Raw genomic sequence first — 17,624 nt, 5'->3', positions numbered from 1 at the left:
AGAAATTTCTTTAATTTCGTAATTTAAAAAAAAAATTTAAGATCAATTGTTTTTCTTTGTCGATTTGTTCTTAAAATATCTTTTCTTTGTCGATTTTGCTTTATAGTTACATTTCTTTTTTGTTTTTAAATATACTTTTTTTGGTTGATATTTTCTTAAAACATCTATGCCTTTTCGTTGATTTTGTCTTTTAACACCATTGCTTTTTGTCGATTGTGTCTATAGATACCTTTGCTTTTTTGTCTATTTTGTCCATTGTTTTATTGTGCTTATCAATAATTTCCTCAGTTTGAGAAACAGAACCAGAGAAAACCTCTGAAAATATTTTTTTAATGATTATCTTTTTAAACTTTTTATGCCACAATAATTCAACCAAAAATAGTACAGTGGTATGCGATAATATTAATACAACGAAGACGACTTTTTATTTTAAGTTTAAATTGTTAACTAGCTTTTTTCTTATTACAAGTTTACATATAATCAAAGTACCACTTTTTTAATTGACAGCTTCTCTTGACTTGGATGTTTATGTGTATCCATGCTGTTTAACAGCTTGATATAAATCAAAATTGAAATCGAAAGTCGTTTCCATTGTATTAATAAAATCGCCTACCATTCTAAAATAATTGTCGTCTTCTTATCTTAATGATAAATTATTGCGAGAGAACTCATAATTTCTTTATGATTACTTGCCTCAAAATCCAAATTTTCAATCGTTACATCCTTGAACTCTGATCATCATAGATCTCAGATGTTTCAAACAATGACTATGCCAGATCAAATTTTAGATCAAATTGTTTGAAGTATTAAAATTTAAAAAATTAAGTATTGGAAAAATAGAATTTTTGGCAAGTAATCAAATTTTTTCAGAAATAAGTCAGTTTTAGCACAAATTTCAACACCTCTACAGCAAATAATTTAAAGAAACGACATTCAATGCAACCTGTTGTAACATTAATTCCTTTTATGTTTTGTACATTATTTGATTGCGTTCATTACTTATTATTATTTGATTTTGACAATCCAATCCATTTAAAAAAAAATTTTCTAAATAGTTTGATAATTATTGTTAATTTTTCCACCTCTGGTTGCAGCTCCGAGCTGTTCATTTGCAAATTCCATCAGAGGCACAAGATCATCTGTGAACTGTAATGATATAAATTAATTAAAGAAATTTTAAAACAAGAAAATAATCACGAACAATAAAGAGAAAATGTGATTGGAAGAATAAAGAGAAATTGTTAAGATACGTGATTTTTTTAAAAAAAACATTAGGTATTAATTTACTGGGATTTAAGAACTTACTACTTCTTCTAAAACTTTTAATCGGATTATTAAACGACAACAACAAGATTTCGCAGATTTTCTGTTTTTGTTTGCCCATTTTCATACGTATTATGTAGTTTCAGAAATTCAAAATTGTACGAACCCAAACTTTTTAGATTCTGATTGTTTATTCCTAAGTAATTTTTTATTCCATTTATATTTATAAAATTAAGGTTTGAAATATCTAAAGTTTAAGCCATCAGATTGCAAAGATAAAGGGATGAGAACTTTTGAGTTTGTGGCAAACACCTTTGCCACAAACTCAAAAGCCGAAACTTTAGATATCAAACTTAAATTATTTGATCTAACAAAATTTTTATTTTGAAATATATAAGATCTTCGACATCGTGCTTCAAAGATAAAGAGATGAGACATTCAGTATTTGTGGAAAAAAATCCATTATTTTATTCTAAAGAGCGTAACTTTTTAGTAAAAAGTGCAACCTTTTTTTCCTTTTTTACACGCTGTTTAAAAAATTTTCCTGTTTACTAAATACTTGGTTGGTTCTTATATTTCATGTCACATTTGACACCAATGACGTCACGCATAATTTCTTCAAAAAAATCCAATTACGAATTATGATCTGTTTTACTAGTTCCAAAAACCAATTACGAATTACGACCTATTGTACTAGTTCAAAAATCCAATTACGAATTTCGACTATTGTACTAGTTCAAAAATCCAATAACGAATTACGACTTTTGTACTAGTTCAAAAATCCAATCACGAATTACGACTATTGTACTAGTTCAAAAATCCAATAACGAATTACGACTATTGTATACTAGTTCAAAAATCCAATTACGAATTACGATTATTGTACTAGTTCAAAAATCCAATTACGAATTACGACTATTGTACTAGTTCAAAAATCCAATTACGAATTACGACCAATTGTACTAAAGTCTAGTTAGTCTATTTCAAAATGACCTCATAGGATTTCCAGAGCATGTCAGTAACCAACTTTGTCTCATTAACACGAGGCATCAAACTCTCAAATCTAAATATAGTAATAACTATTTATAACCCGTTATTTTGGCCCGCTGCACTGTTTTTGGACAGAAATTTTTTTAACGAGTAGGTCCAAAAACTTTATATCACGTCGTGCCAAAATAATAGTGTTATAGCCATAGGTAATTTTATTAAACGTTTGTGTACTTGTCTTATTTCAACGGCTGTTTTTAGATCAAATAAGCTTTGAAACAAAGCAGAAGTCAAAATATAAAATTGATTTCAATTTAATTTTGATTTCAATTGAAAAAAATATTTTTAAAATATCCTAAATATTTTTTAGAAAATCCGGGAACCAATTAAAACTTTATAATAAAATAATATAAAATAATAATTTATTTTATCAGGAAGATTTACTTGGAATTGTTGGCAATAATGTTTGTAAAGGTTAAATTTTCTTTATTTTTGAAAATAAAAGTAAAAAATTATAAATTATGTTGCAGACAGTAAACAGTTATAAAAGCTAATAAAACCTACTATTATGTGTTCTAAATATTTTATTCAATTTTGATGGAATTTATCACACCTAATATTTCCCGTTGAATGGTGATTAAGTGACTTTTTTCCCCTACAACAAGGCGAAAAAGTAACTTTGTCACCCTGCTATTAAAATTTCAAATTTCATACCTAATTTTTCTCATTGTAGGGTGATAAAGTTACTAAATCAATCACCCAACAACAGGGTGATTAAGTAACTTTATCGGTTGCTTTTAAATAATTTGAGAAGAATTGAATTAAACTATATGTTATATGTTATTGAAATGGGTATCATATTCATGCGTGCAAAACACTTTTTGCTGTAATTTTTAATTTTTGTTTTGTGCGTGAAAATACTTTCATTTTGATCTTAAACAAACTAGAAAAAATAAAAATCCCGGCAAAAACTTTTTCGCACTTAATAATACCCATTACAATGACATAAATAGATACTTTTTTTTTGTGAAAAATGTTTTTATTTACCTTGTAAAAATTTTCACAAGATTATCGTCAGCTGATCCCTAAATTATCAATTTTTAATTTTTACCAAATTTGATTTTCTTCAGATAAGTCCAAACCTTTTTCTACTAAAAATTAGTCAAAAGTCAAAATTGCAAGTTCAAAAATGTAAAAGGAATGGGTCGAGCTATATGTACAGTGCAAGAAAATATATCAAAATCATTATTCGATCTGAATTTTGATTCCTTTCGTCGATTTTTTTGTAAAGAGATTTTGATTCGCATTATCCCGAAAAAAATCTGGACAGTGACCGACCAAAAAAATTCCTGATTAATGAGCTAAGTAACTACGGTTAATTTTCTACTATATATATTATATATATACTATATATAATATTACATCAAATTACAAATATTAACTTAAATTAAAATTAAAAATAACAAAGAGGGCTATTGTAATTAATATCAGCTACCTACGTGAAAATTAAAAATCAAAATTTTACATTTTGTTGATTTAAAACTAAAGTTTTATATCAGCGACAAAATTGCGACATTTTTTGTAAACATTATATTGATAATTGATATGAATTTATATTAGATGTGTTCTTATTTCCTTTAATTCAAAAAAAAATATTTTAAAAAGTAAAAAAAGAACTCCAAAAAAGTCATAATAAAACTGTTCTTAATTAATTCCAAAGTATGTTACTTTGTTTAAAGCTAAAGATTTTAAATTAAATGTTTTACTGAAAAAAATAAAGGAACATTTTTAGAGCAGATTTTATGATCAAAAATAATAAAGATTCCAAAATAATTTTCTAATTTTACAGGGAAAAAGTACTTCTCAAGTTCTCATTCTACATTGAATGTCCCACTGAACGTTACAATTAAAAGGCGACTTAAAATCAAAAATGATAGATCTTGCAACGGGTAAAGACGATCCTGAAATCGAACATCAATTGTGGGACACCCGATGTATACTTCTTGTACCCTAAAAACTGTACACAGGGCTGGCACTGTTGTACACAATAATGTACATAAAACATGCACAATGCACACATGCTTCTATCTAAATAGGTTTCTATATAACTAATTAATTGATTAATTGATCAAGAAAAAAAACCTTCTTCGGCACAATCTCTCCTCCTCCCTCAGCAGCCATCTGGATAATTTTTATTAAAGGAATTCTTCACGTATTTGTGTAGTGTGGGAGGTACTAAATATTAAATGCATTCTTAACGTATTTGTGTAGTGTGGGAGGTACTAAATACTAAAGGAATTCTCCACGTATTTGTGTAGTGTGGGAGGTACTAAAAATTAAAGGAATTCTCCATGTATTTGTGTAGTGTATGAGGTACTAAATATTAAAGGAATTCTTCACGTATTTGTGTAGTGTGGGAGGTACTAAATATTAAAGGAATTCTCCACATATTTGTGTAGTGTGGGAGGTACTAAATACTAAAGGAATTCTCCATATATTTGTGTAGTGTAGGAGGTACTAAATAATAAAGGAATTCTCCACATATTTGTGTAGTGTGGGAGGTACTAAAAACTAAAGGAATTCTCCATGTATTTGTGTAGTGTAGGACGTACTAAATATTAAATGCATTCTTAACGTATTTTTGTAGTATGGGAGGTACTAAATATTAAAGGAATTCTTAACGTATTTTTGTAGTATGGGAGGTACTAAATATTAAATGCATTCTTAACGTATTTGTCGTATGGGAGGTACTAAATATTAAAGGAATTCTTCACATATTTGTGTAGCTTGGGAGGTACTAAATATTAAATGAATTCTTCACATATTTGTGTAGTGTGGGAGGTACTAAATATTAAATGCATTCTTAACGTATTTGTGTAGTGTGGGAGGTACTAAATATTAAAGGAATTCTTCACATATTTGTGTAGTGTGGGAGGTACTAAATATTAAAGGAATTCTTCACATATTTGTGTAGTGTGGGAGGTACTATAAATATTAAATGCATTCTTAACGTATTTGTGTAGTGTGAAAGGTACTAAATATTAAAGGAATTCTTCACGTATATGTGTAGTGTGAGAGGTACTAAATATTAAATGCATTCTTAACGTATTTGTGTCGTATGGGAGGTACTAAATATTAAAGGAATTCTTCACATATTTGTGTAGCTTGGGTGAAAGGTACTAAATATTAAAGGAATTCTTCACGTATATGTGTAGTGTGAGAGGTACTAAATATTAAATGCATTCTTAACGTATTTGTGTCGTATGGGAGGTACTAAATATTAAAGGAATTCTTCACATATTTGTGTAGCTTGGGAGGTACTAAATATTAAATGCATTCTTAACGTATTTGTGTAGTGTGGGAGGTACTAAATATTAAATGCATTCTTAAAGTATTTGTGTAGTGTGGGAGGTACTAAATATTAAAGGAATTCTTCACGTATTTGTGTAGTGTGGGAGGTACTAAATATTAAAGGAATTCTCCACGTATTTGTGTAGTGTGGGAGGTACTAAATATTAAATGAAATCTCCACGTATTTGTGTAGTGTGGGAGGTACTAAATATTAAAGGAATTCTTTACGTATTTGTGTAGTATGGGAGGTACTAAATATTAAAGGAATTCTTCATATATCTGTGTAGTGTGGGAGGTACTGAACATTAAAGGAATTCTTCACGTATTTGCGTAGTATGGGAGGTTATTTTGATTTTTACGATATTTTTATTTTCATTTCAATAATCTAAAAAAAATCGAAAGCAGCTGATCGTTCGCACCAAACAAAAGTTTTCTAAATACTTTTATCTTTGCAAACTAATAATATTTGAAACTATCCTCTGCATTTATAATTCAAAACGTCAACATTACGGATATATATTAAACATCAGGTTGCTACTTTTTTCGGCAACGATGCAAAAATTTTAAAATTTGGTTGTTTTCTATCTCCTCCCAACCCCTCCAACTGCCCCTGTATTCTAAAACAGAATGCCAAGCATGAATTGTTTTAAAGAATTAAAACATGGGAAACTTTCATGTAAACAAATATTTTTGAAAACAGAAGATTCTTGTGTTAAGAATTTATAAAGGATGGAGGCAGTAAACTCAATAGAAAATTAAGTTGTTTGATAATTTGGTAGATTTAAGTGTTATACATTTGTAAAAATTATAAAAGAAATCTTATTTTTGATATCACATATAAATTACATTTCCTCCATTCTACTTATCTACAAGGTTTTAAAATTATTTTACATGTTTCATGTTATTACTATAAAAACACATTTTGAGAATTCAACGATAATAATTTTTTATATTAACATTTTCCTTCAAACCCTGAATATTTTCAAATAATTTTTTAAAACTTTTTTTTTCCTTGAGTGTAATGAAATTAAAATAATTCAATGCTAAAAAAAGTCATGCAGATACATCTATAATTAACACGTTATAATATTAGCCCTTAATTTCCTTAAAATTAAAGTATCATATGTTTAGAACATTAAATATACCCTTTAAGGGATTGCCATTGTAGCTTCAAGGTCCGATAAAAACTATATTCTTAAAATCTCTTCCTACAACTTCCTTCATTGTTTTTGAAGCAGAAATCCGTAAGTAACTTATAAGAGAAACCACCTCAAAAGAAAATAATATATTTTTAAATAAGGATGATAAATAGTCCATGCAGTATTGAATAGAAAAGACTTAAGTAAACTCTTGTTGCAACTCTATGAGTGCAACTACATCTACACTCAGACAATATATATCATTGATTTCCGAAGGTTGAATAATACAGCTAAATCTAAATAAATAAATAAAGTAAAATAAAAAAAATAAAAAATTTACCTTTTTCTCCTCTGCAAGGAGTTGTTTAGTATTATTGAGCCAGTCTCTAACCTCACCTCTTTCCAGGTTCTTTACAATGTTCTAAAATTTAGCTCTGTTAGTTCCAACATGCCAAAAAACGGTTATTAAGTGGCACAGTATAGTTTATTAACGCTTTATGAATGTTGAATAACGTTTATTACGTGGCAAAGTATCGTTAATTAACGTTTCGGTAACGTGAAAATGTGCACAATTCGACGTTATTGCGTCTCCTAAAGTTTTTGTACTGTGGAGTGAGTGAAATATAATCATGTAACCATGGAGTTTGAAAAGACGACGTTAAACAGTCTCATGTGTAATTGGTGTTAATAATTAAAAAAATAATTTGAATTCAACTTATACAATGAACGGTTTCTGTGTACAGTGCAAAATTACAATATTTCCATAGATTAGGTAGATATAGATGCAGAGATTAAGAGTCCCGGCGTCTGACAAATTTATATGTGCTGCAACCTTCATGTAAAATAGCACAATTGGCTTAAAGTTTAGTAAATCTCTTTCAAGCTAGATAGGCAGGGCGGTCCGCGTCAATGATCCATCTCTGGCTACCTAATCTGTGAGTGTTTCATGTTCTAGACTGTTAAAGATTATTTAAAAATGGCGACCAGTCCTATTCCTATGACTGTAACCTACCTGGAAATTATCCTTGATTCTCTTAAACTCCTTAGATGTATAGATCTTGTCAGCGTTCACCTGCAAAACATGGTGGTGCCATTCACATGAAGGAACATGAGTTTTTGCAACAAACTCAAATTTTCCAATTCCTATTTCTTTCAGACAGCTGATGGTGTAATCCTTTTATGTTTCAAACTTAAGCTTTTTGGTTTCATGGAATTCATGGTTTGAATATCAAAGATCTACGACATCGGGTTGCACTGAAAGTGGTCATAATTTTAGGTTTATGGGAAAAAACGTATTTTCTTTAAGTCAAATGTGTGATAAAATATGTTATTCATGCATAAATTCACATTATTTAAGTGATTAAGTGAGTGTGACTAATTTGTTGTTCATGTTTTAGAATGTTGATTTTTTATGTGAATTTCGAATTTATATTTGTGAACTCAGAGCTGGGAACTATAGAATGGGATACCTTTAATCCCGACTACTTAATCCGAATATCCAATGTGGACACTCTCGTTTCTGTATATTAATCTTAAATGGCGCGCAAAATTTCAAATTTCCCGGCTTCTGATAAGCGACTTTGATTGGTTGAATTTTATACACTTTTCAGGATACAAATCATTCAAGTACAAGATTAGGTTAGGGTTGATATTAAGAAAAAGAGAGGATCATGCATTGATCTCGATATCCACCATTCTAAAGTTCCCAGCTCAGATGTTTTTCACATGAACTCATATATGTGAATTTACTTGACTTTATACATGTTATTCGCGTACATTTATATATTATATTTACATGATATGATGTTATTCAAATATATCTAAAATTAATATCAGTTACTATACACTTGTTATTCACATGAATTCGTTTTTTTACATGATTTTTCATATTAATCACCTATTTTTGTCCATACCATATTTGTCAGGTAAACTCACATGTTATATTTGCGATAATTCACATATTTTACATCATATTATTATTAAAGTAAAAATGTTCAGCTAAATAGACTGTGTTAAAAGTCAAAATTCATGGGGGGAGGATTGAACCCCCTCCCCCCTTCCTTCCATGCTTAAGGGTTCATAATTAAATATCTACCTGTGCAATAGAGGCCTCAGCTCGGTCCATCAAGTCGAAAAACTTCTGGGACCTTGACAATTGTTTGTAGCTTTTTATGTAATTCATTTTTAATATTTTAATTCCTTTCGTGGATTACTTGCAGTCTGGTTTTATGACTTTTTAATTTCTAAAATCATTAAAATTGAAATTACGCAAAAGATTGTATTTCATAATTTCAAAATTCGTTTTTATCATCTATAAAATTCTTTATGTGCATGCAGCACATACAAGTGCACTGTCGCACGGTAATAAATGTCTTTTATTTAAATATTATTAATATGTAACATATAATTCAGCAAGAGAATTAGACAGAAAGAAATAATGCAAACTAATTTCAATAATCATTAATTGAGATATAGATTTAGAAAGGAAAAGAAAAAAAGAAACAGATTAAGAAATATCAAAATAAAGAAAAGACAATATAAAAGAATCAACCAACGAATAAGGAAAAGAACAGAGAGAAAACAGAAGAAAATTACAAAAAAAAATAATAAAAAGAAACACAACTATCTAAGAAAATAGAAATTTGTTTTTTAAATTTTGAAAATATAAAAATACCTCTCATCGAAGAATCCCTTGATAAAGGGAAGATTCTCCTGCCAAAAAGCCATTTTTTCTTTAAAATTGATATTTTAGAAAACAGATTTTTTACACTTCTACTCCTATTATTCCTTGTTTAAAGAGAACCAATAGCGATTCACAATTTTTATTTAACCTAAGATCCTAGAAATTGATATATCTTGGTTTTTATCCAAAAGTAGTTAATCTTACCAAAAAATAGGCAAGATTTGTTCTGCATTCACCCTAAACTAAGCTTTTTGGTACTAAAACTGAATTAAATGAATTTGAGCAGCGTCTTAAATCTGTTAAAAACCGGTTTCAATTGAGCGCCGGCTCTAATCGTGAAAAAAATTAATAAATTTTAAGTGGAACCAACCATATTTGAGCAGCGTCTCAAATTTAAGCCGTGGCTCAAATTCTTTAATTTCGGCCTCTGGAGAAACTAAAGTACACTGTCCTAAGAAATAGTGGTTCTTAGAGAAGAGTGCATTAAAATTTCAATCTTTTATACGGCGTTTTTCTTATTAAAAAGTTAAAATGAAATATTGTTGTTATATAATAGTTTCAGTAGAAGTAATATTTCCATTTACTGATAGCGCCAATTGAAGGATTCATGTCTCTAATTGAATAATGAGATAGATAGAAAGATAGATGTTACCGCCATAATATTTCTATTGGTTCAGAATAGACAACCAACACATGACTGGACCCTGATTGGATCAGGCGCTAATGGACTCGGCATACAAGGGTGATACAATTTCTTTGATGATTTGAACTCACATGGACTGTTATTGTAATTTTTAATTACTCGCCATTCACAAGGGTATAATTTAAACCTTTATCTTATCAATGATGGGGAAGATATCATCGTTTTTAACTGGACAAATGTTTAATTGTATCCATTTCCTACATTTCTTCTGAAGCTGAAATCCGCAAGTAACTTTATGGATAAGCTACAAATGAAAACAACTAGTTTCAAAGCGAAAGGAAATTTAAATCGGTTTATGCAGAAACACCCGTTTTTATTTGATCCTAAAGTCATAAATTAAGGCAAAAAATCGTCCCACCCTTTTAAATGGAAGATCACTTGAAATTAGAATTACAGTCCCTTTACTTCATGCATTTATCGTCACATACAGTCATATATCGAATATTTTTTCCTGATTCTATAAAAACAAATAGAAACATAACTACAGTGATAACCATACAATTGTGGAATAGAAGAACGACTGCTTAAGTCAAGTTATAATGTTCAATAGTTTAATGTTCCTATTTTACTTAACCTTATTTTTAAGCTATACTGGAAACACGTTTGCTTTACAACAACATCGAATGCACATATAAGACTGCTTAAATGCCGCCTTACAATTCCACATTTGTTTGGGTCTCACTGCATTAAAAATTAACTAAGCTACAGTGAAACCCTTAATAACGAATACATCGAAAGAATTTATCAAATGTCGTCTTGACAATTTTTCAATGAGTTTTATACTATATTACGTAAATTTCAGTATTTGCGAAAATAAATAAATAGCCATGAATATGCGGGAACAGTATTAAAGAGTTCCATATAATCATTTAATTAAAAAACTAAATATATATGCAACATTCCATTATCAGAAAGTGAAGAATACAACATTTCATGAATTCTTTCGATGTATGATCGTTATTAAGGGTTTCACTGTATGAACTATGAACATTCTAACTAAACCTAAGAGTCTCACTATACAAGGAATACCTTTGCCCAGACCAATTTCTAACTGCTCGGAAATGTATACCTGACTTTATTCATGTATAACTGTTCAAAAATGGACAATTTTATCTTCTAATTCTGTTGTGAAATATGAATATACTAAAAGGAATGTTGCTAAAATTGCAAGTGAATCTCCATTTAGGGTAGCACGGCCAATTCACAAAGTTTCTGGCAATTTGCTAAATTGTTTCTGAATCATAAATCCGCAAGTCAACTTTTCAGAGAAAGCTCACTTTTTAAGTTAGAAAAACAACGATAACTTTTGCCTTCTCGAGTAGAATAAGGTTTAAAGGCCCCGTTGTGAATCGGCCATGCCACTGTAATAATTGAGGGACTCTTTGATTAATGTTTACAGTCCCTTTAATGTGCCTGTCTTGATAATAATGAGCTTAATAATGTAAATAACGAAAATCAACAAGCATTAAAACAGTTGAGTAATGAACTCCTAGATCTGAATCTGATCAAGTATTTTGAACACCTAGATCTAAATCTTGTCAAATGACCGGCCTACTGACCGCGACACAGAGGCTTCAAAACAATCCAGTTCGGAGGACAATGGTGGGGGTGGAGAAAGATGGAAAGTTTTAATAAAAGATAACACGAAACTAAAGATATTATTATAGATTAAAGAAAGGAAAAATACAAGAAATAATAATGATCAACCATGTGTTGTATTAATTTATGAAAACTTTACAATTTTGATCCCTTTTTAAATTAAGATATTTTTCTGTAAAATAACCAAATTTTGAATATTTAGATAAAGTTTGTAAGAAAATTCAATTGGTTTTAGATTTTTTTTTGGTACAGTGATAGCCAGAAAAATGGAATAGCTTATAACGACTTTCTATTAATGCTTAAGACAATTAGATAATGTAATATAGCAAACGGTTTTACTAGACACTTATTAAATCACTTATTTAGTGAAATGGGTCTGTTACCATTGCACAAATGCAGATTGTACATTTGAAGTTATTACTTGATTCTAAAAGTCTTCTCCATAATTCAGAATTTTCTGGTTATCACTGTAAGCAAAAAAATGTAAAAAAATACAAAAACTAATTTCAAACTTTTGTGTGAAAAAATTTTGATTCTAAACAAATACCCAAATTAAATAGAAGTGTTTCTGGACTAAACTTTTGCTGCATAAGGATAAATTTTTTCTTCAACGTCGAAAGAGGTTTTTTGAAGATCGTCTTCTGTATAACAAACTTACTGATTAACACTAACAAACAGATTGAAAAAATATTCCTTTTAAATCTAAGATATATATTTTATAAACGTAAACTACTTCAAAATTGTTTCTTAAAGGGAGTGACCGGCTATGTAAGGTAGTTGAACTGAGTACGCAGTGTTGTCGAAGACTTCTTTCGGATTCATTTGAGACATATTACACTTTTTAAAGATCGGTAAATCCTGAGTTTGAGTGCAAATTCGACGTTCAAAACTCCTACTTTGGGGGTGGATACACTTTCAGAGTTTTTTTTAAATTATTAATTAACGACGACATAAGATGTAAAAATATTCTACAACAAACTACAGACATCATGTTTATGAACATTTTGAGAAAATAAAAATTAAACTTATCATCGAAAATAAGTAATCTTGTTCAATTATTAGTTTCTATTATCTCATTATTCTGGTTTCTCATTTTTCACAAAGATGTTCGCAGATTTTCTATAAGTATTATTGAAAAGACGACATTTAAAGAATTTGAAGAAATCTGTGAATAAATTCAAAGAAAATTAGAAATTTAATATAATAATGAAAACTAAATAATCGATTTTAGCAGTGATTTATTGACAAATTTCTGTTGTGAAATATGTTCCTAGCCATCTAATTAGATTACTGTATAATTTTTACTTTATTTTTCGTTGTCGTTATTTAATAATTAAAAAAAACTAATTCTGAAAACGTATCCACCCCCAAAAGTAGGAGTTTTGAACGTCGAATTTGCGCTCAAACTCAGGATTTACAGATCTTTAAAAATTGTTATATGTCTCAAATGAATCCGAAAGAAGTTTTGAACAACACTTCATACTCAGTTCAACTACCTTACATAGCCGGTCACTCCCTTTAAAAAACTATTATTTTTTTCAAATTCGGCTAGGTTATCATGATGAATAAGAACAAGTATATTATGAATGTTTTTGATGACAAATCATTAAAACTTTGACATTTTACGATTGATTTTATCACTTTTTTGAAGAGATAAAATCAAAATGTTAGATTTATTCCCATTTTTTATCACAAGAATAAAAGTCGAATTTATGACTTTTTTACCTTGGATGTCAATGAATAAAATTTTGAACTGATATTTAAACCTGGTCAAATCAAATTTTATCATTGGATTCAAGCCTCCATTCAGGGTAAGTGATACCTTCAAATACTAAAATGTAGAAAAATCCAGTTTTATTAACTTCTATTCATTGTTTTAAATCAATGTAAAATTCTAAATTCTAAATCGGCACACATTCTAAATTTCTATCCTTATATCTTTGAAATTTTCTCAAATAATAGAAAAATCTGAATAAAAATTCGTTTAAAAATTTCGTCATAATATTTTATCTCTATGAAAGCCCTTTTAAACTGAATTCAGAAACAAGTTCGTTGCAGTTCTAGAAGTACTTGTCTAAGGCTACTAAAAATTAGTAAAAAAATCAAAAGAAAAAGACTTTGAAAAACTTTAAAGTTTTTAAGATTGATTTTTAAATCTGTCTCTGATAAAAGGTTATGGTTCTAGCTCCAGTTTTAGCGTGTTTTTAACAAAGTTTAAAAATATAAAGTATTTTTATATTTAACTAATCGTTTGGTAGATGTTTGTATTGAAGAGTTTCATTATCCTTGCCGTTGGAATGTACAGTTCATCTGTATCAGCCGGATGTAAGTTCAGGTAAATTTTTTCTGGACAGAAGTTTATCCTGATTTTATTAGCAATTGTTATTCTTTTATAAGCTTTCAAAAAGAAAACTATATAATCAACTATTGGTATATCCAACCGCCGCGCACCTACTGAATCAGGATCCCTCAAGTCGAAATTTTTTTTTCTATCATTCTCAAAGAAGAAAATTTCTTTGGTACATGAGTATTTACTGTAAAGTAGGAAATTTTACACTTAACTTACTCTTTTGCAACAAGCTTATAATTCGAATTTGGCCAATAATTTATAATTACACACCTTTACTATTCAGTCTTGCTTGGAAGCTAATTATATATTTTCACCAAAAATTATTTATAGATCATTAATTGTTAGCAAAACAAGAAATTCTTTAAACTGCCAAAATGTGTATTCTTTTAAAGTTTTCAAAATGGTTGTTTCAAAAAGAAATTGTTTCTTTTTAGATTCTTAAAACTCTTTAAATTATAGATTTATAAATTTTCCAAACCAGTTGCTTCTAATAAATATTGTATTGGTTTTGTAATAAAGTGAAAATGACATTTACAAGAATCTAAGTTTAATATTTTTTAGCAATGATGATGCATTAAAAGATGAACCAACTTTTGGCGACTACAATGTAGATCAAGGGTAATAATAACACTTAATTTTGTTGCTGTTTATTATTTTTACTTATGATTTATCTATTTAATCTAAAAAAATACTTTAAACAAAACGTGTTAAACATAAAGAGGGGTTAGAAAAGTAATTGATTTCCACAGTTAATATATGTTCCGAGGCATACCAAAAAAGTTGTAGGTCAATGAACTTTTCAAAAAATAAAAAAAGTGATATACCTTTTCTTTAGTATCTTCAGCATTTGTAGATATACATGAAATATTTTGAAAGTATCGTTAATAAATAATTTGATTTTATAAGAAGTAAAATCTCAATATCAGATTTTGATTTTGCATTCTTTATATTTTTGTCAATATATTGAGAGTTTTAATTTTTAGTTAAGTTCAAAAAATTTATTCGGACCCACCTTTCTAAAAAATATCAAAATAAACAAATATTTGATTAAAAGAGCCTTAATATTTTCAGTGCAGGTTTTAAATGGAAAAATGTAAATGGTAAAACAACTGTTCCATACATATTTGAAAACGTGGACAGGAATACTCAAGTAAGCCATATAAATAATTTAAAACATTTCATTTAGTTTTATCTTTTAATGAAGCGATTTTATTTCTGAAATCTGAGGCATATTCCTAGCTGTATATGATAATAACAATACCATTTTAACAAATTCACATAAAAATTAATATTCTTTTTAGGCTGCTTACAAGAAAGTTATGAAAGAGCTTGAAAGAGGATCTAGATCATGTATAAGATTTAAACAAACAACCAATACAAACCAGAAATATTTAAAGATAACGTAAATACTAAAACTAGAAGGGGTTATCAATTATTATAGAAAAGTATACAACTTTAAATGATAAGTTGTTGCAGTTTTGGTAATGTTTCAAATACAGTAAAACAGAAAACACTTTTATCTTTAATTTTGATGTCTCAATTTTTTCTAATTTTGATAGTAAAATGTGAATTATTACGGCAATCAATATCAAAACACCTCCTTTAATGATTTCGAACTGCTGGCATCTTTTAGTAGATAATTGGTAAATCAAATTTTGATTTTTACATGAGAATTTGTATTTATTTTAATGTATAATTAGAAAAACAGTAAAACATGATTTTTTAGGGATGGAACCCCATGCTATACAGGTGGTGCAATTGGTGGAGAGGTTAAGACTAAATGGAGTTCTTGGAAACCGGAAGGAGAGCAGACGCTAGACATGGACCATAGGCTGTGTAGTGCGAACCCTCGGGGCTTAGAAAGATATTTGGGAGTAGTACGTCATGAGTTTCTTCATGTGTTTGGTTTGCAGCATACACAAACTAGACAGGATAGGGATGAATATATTCGGGTTAACTACAGAAATCTATTAAACGATGGAAAATCTCAGTATGAAAAATGCAGGAACTGTAAAACATTTGGTGCTCCATATGAATGCAATTCAATAATGCACTACGGCGCTAATGACTTTGCTATAAACTGGAGGACACCAACTATGACTCCTGTAGACAAAAATACATGCAAGATAAATCCTGGCACCAATCTAACTAATTGGGACTGGAAGCTCCTACGCAAAGCAGCTAATTGTCCTGGAAGTTAATCAATGCTTATTGGTTCAAAATCTGATCATTGGCATGGCAACTATAATAATTTTTAAGTTTTATAATTTTTGGATAAATTTTGCACCGCAGAGAAAATGCACTTTTGTTTTTTCTTGTTTATTTGGTTTAAATAAAAAATTGGACAATACAAATTATAATAGTTCAAAATCTGATCATTGGCATGGCAACTATAATAATTTCTAACTTTTAAAATTTTTGGATAAGTTTTGCACCGCAGAGAAAATGCACTTTTGTTTTTTCTTGTTTATTTGGTTTAAATAAAAAATTGGACAATACAAATTATAATAATTTTTTCAAGAGGTGTAAGGGTTGCGTAAAATTTTTTTTTTTTTCTGATTTAAAGGGAGTGTTCACGAAAAATGAAAGGGGGTATAGGCTTAATGCGATAAAAAAGCGCTTATGATCGCCACTAATTTTACTTCTGTCTGTTGCGTCTATAAGGAGAAAATTGTTAAAAACGTCTCATACCGAATAACTTAGCGCCCATACAAATTCAGAAAATTGCAACATATGACTTAGACCGTAAAAAATCAATTTAATTTCAAACAAATCATTCAGATATTTCAACCTATAGTCATCGATTATCTTTCGCTCCATATGTATATAGTTTTTATTCTATAATATTTTATTTTTTTAACAAACGTTTCAACGGATTTCGAAAAATGTGAGCGGTGCGCGGCATTCTTAGATAGTTGCGAAAGCAACAAGAGATATAATCAAATTCAAAACAAATTAATTAAAAAATATTATAAAATATAAACTATATACAAATGTGGCGAAAGATAATCGATGACTATAGGTTGTAATATCTGAATGATTTGTTTGAAATTAAATTGATTTTTTTTACGGTCTAAGTCGTATGTTGCAATTTTCTGATTTGTATGGGCGCTAAGTTATTCGATATGAGACGTCTTTAACAATTTTCTCCTTATGGACACAACAGACAGAAGTAAAATTAGTGGCAATCAAAAGCGCTTTTTTTATCGCATTAAGCCTATACCCCATTTAATTTTTTGCGAACACTCCCTTTAACATTTCTTTCGAAGACACATTAATCTAATGTATAAAATAAAATGTCTTTAAACATAAAATTATAGATATAATCACTACAGCTCTCCCCAACAAGATGTACTAACTATTAATGGTATTAAGTTTCAAATGCTTTGCTTTTAGCTTTTGTTTGAAAGAGTTTATGCACCAAACCGTTTAGCTTTATACAATATCAAACATTATATTGCGAAATCTTGAAATAAAAACTCCAAGAAAGGCCTTGACCTTTCAGATTGGTTTTATGCTTTTGTAATTGGTCTTAAAGTTGAATGGCAA

At 28.9% G+C, this 17,624-nt stretch overlaps 2 protein-coding genes across 3 annotated transcripts in view; one reads left to right on the top strand and one right to left on the bottom strand.

Annotated features, from left to right (window-relative positions):
- LOC111715290 (uncharacterized) overlaps window positions 1–9,478 on the bottom strand; it is a 32,162-nt gene extending 22,684 nt beyond the window's left edge. Inside the window, exons 1-9 of one of the 2 annotated variants that reach the window (XM_023490601.1) lie at window positions 9,415–9,478; window positions 8,836–8,887; window positions 7,753–7,812; window positions 7,081–7,161; window positions 4,393–4,431; window positions 3,298–3,335; window positions 2,257–2,326; window positions 1,083–1,146; window positions 230–315 (exon numbers count right to left, since the gene is read on the bottom strand). In XM_023490601.1, the coding sequence (XP_023346369.1) occupies window positions 230–315; window positions 1,083–1,146; window positions 2,257–2,326; window positions 3,298–3,335; window positions 4,393–4,431; window positions 7,081–7,161; window positions 7,753–7,812; window positions 8,836–8,887; window positions 9,415–9,467 (543 nt within the window). In that variant the 5' untranslated portion in view covers window positions 9,468–9,478. The remainder of the gene's footprint in view (window positions 1–229; window positions 316–1,082; window positions 1,147–2,256; window positions 2,327–3,297; window positions 3,336–4,392; window positions 4,432–7,080; window positions 7,162–7,752; window positions 7,813–8,835; window positions 8,888–9,414) is intronic. The other variant, XM_023490608.1, reaches the window with a different exon arrangement.
- Window positions 9,479–13,470: 3,992 nt separating this feature from the next.
- On the top strand, window positions 13,471–16,573 carry LOC111715359 (high choriolytic enzyme 1). The gene is made up of 6 exons (XM_023490675.1): window positions 13,471–13,536; window positions 13,984–14,060; window positions 14,637–14,693; window positions 15,147–15,225; window positions 15,377–15,477; window positions 15,802–16,573. Exons 2-6 carry the CDS (start codon window positions 13,984–13,986, stop codon window positions 16,274–16,276), a joined length of 789 nt encoding a protein of 262 aa, XP_023346443.1. The 5' UTR covers window positions 13,471–13,536; the 3' UTR covers window positions 16,277–16,573.
- The last annotated feature ends 1,051 nt before the right edge of the window (window positions 16,574–17,624 follow it).

Source organism: Eurytemora carolleeae, unplaced genomic scaffold (assembly GCF_000591075.1).
Source record: "Eurytemora carolleeae unplaced genomic scaffold, Eaff_2.0 scaffold98, whole genome shotgun sequence".
NCBI lineage: Eukaryota > Metazoa > Arthropoda > Copepoda > Calanoida > Temoridae > Eurytemora > Eurytemora carolleeae.
This window is presented reverse-complemented; position numbering and strand designations above follow the sequence as displayed.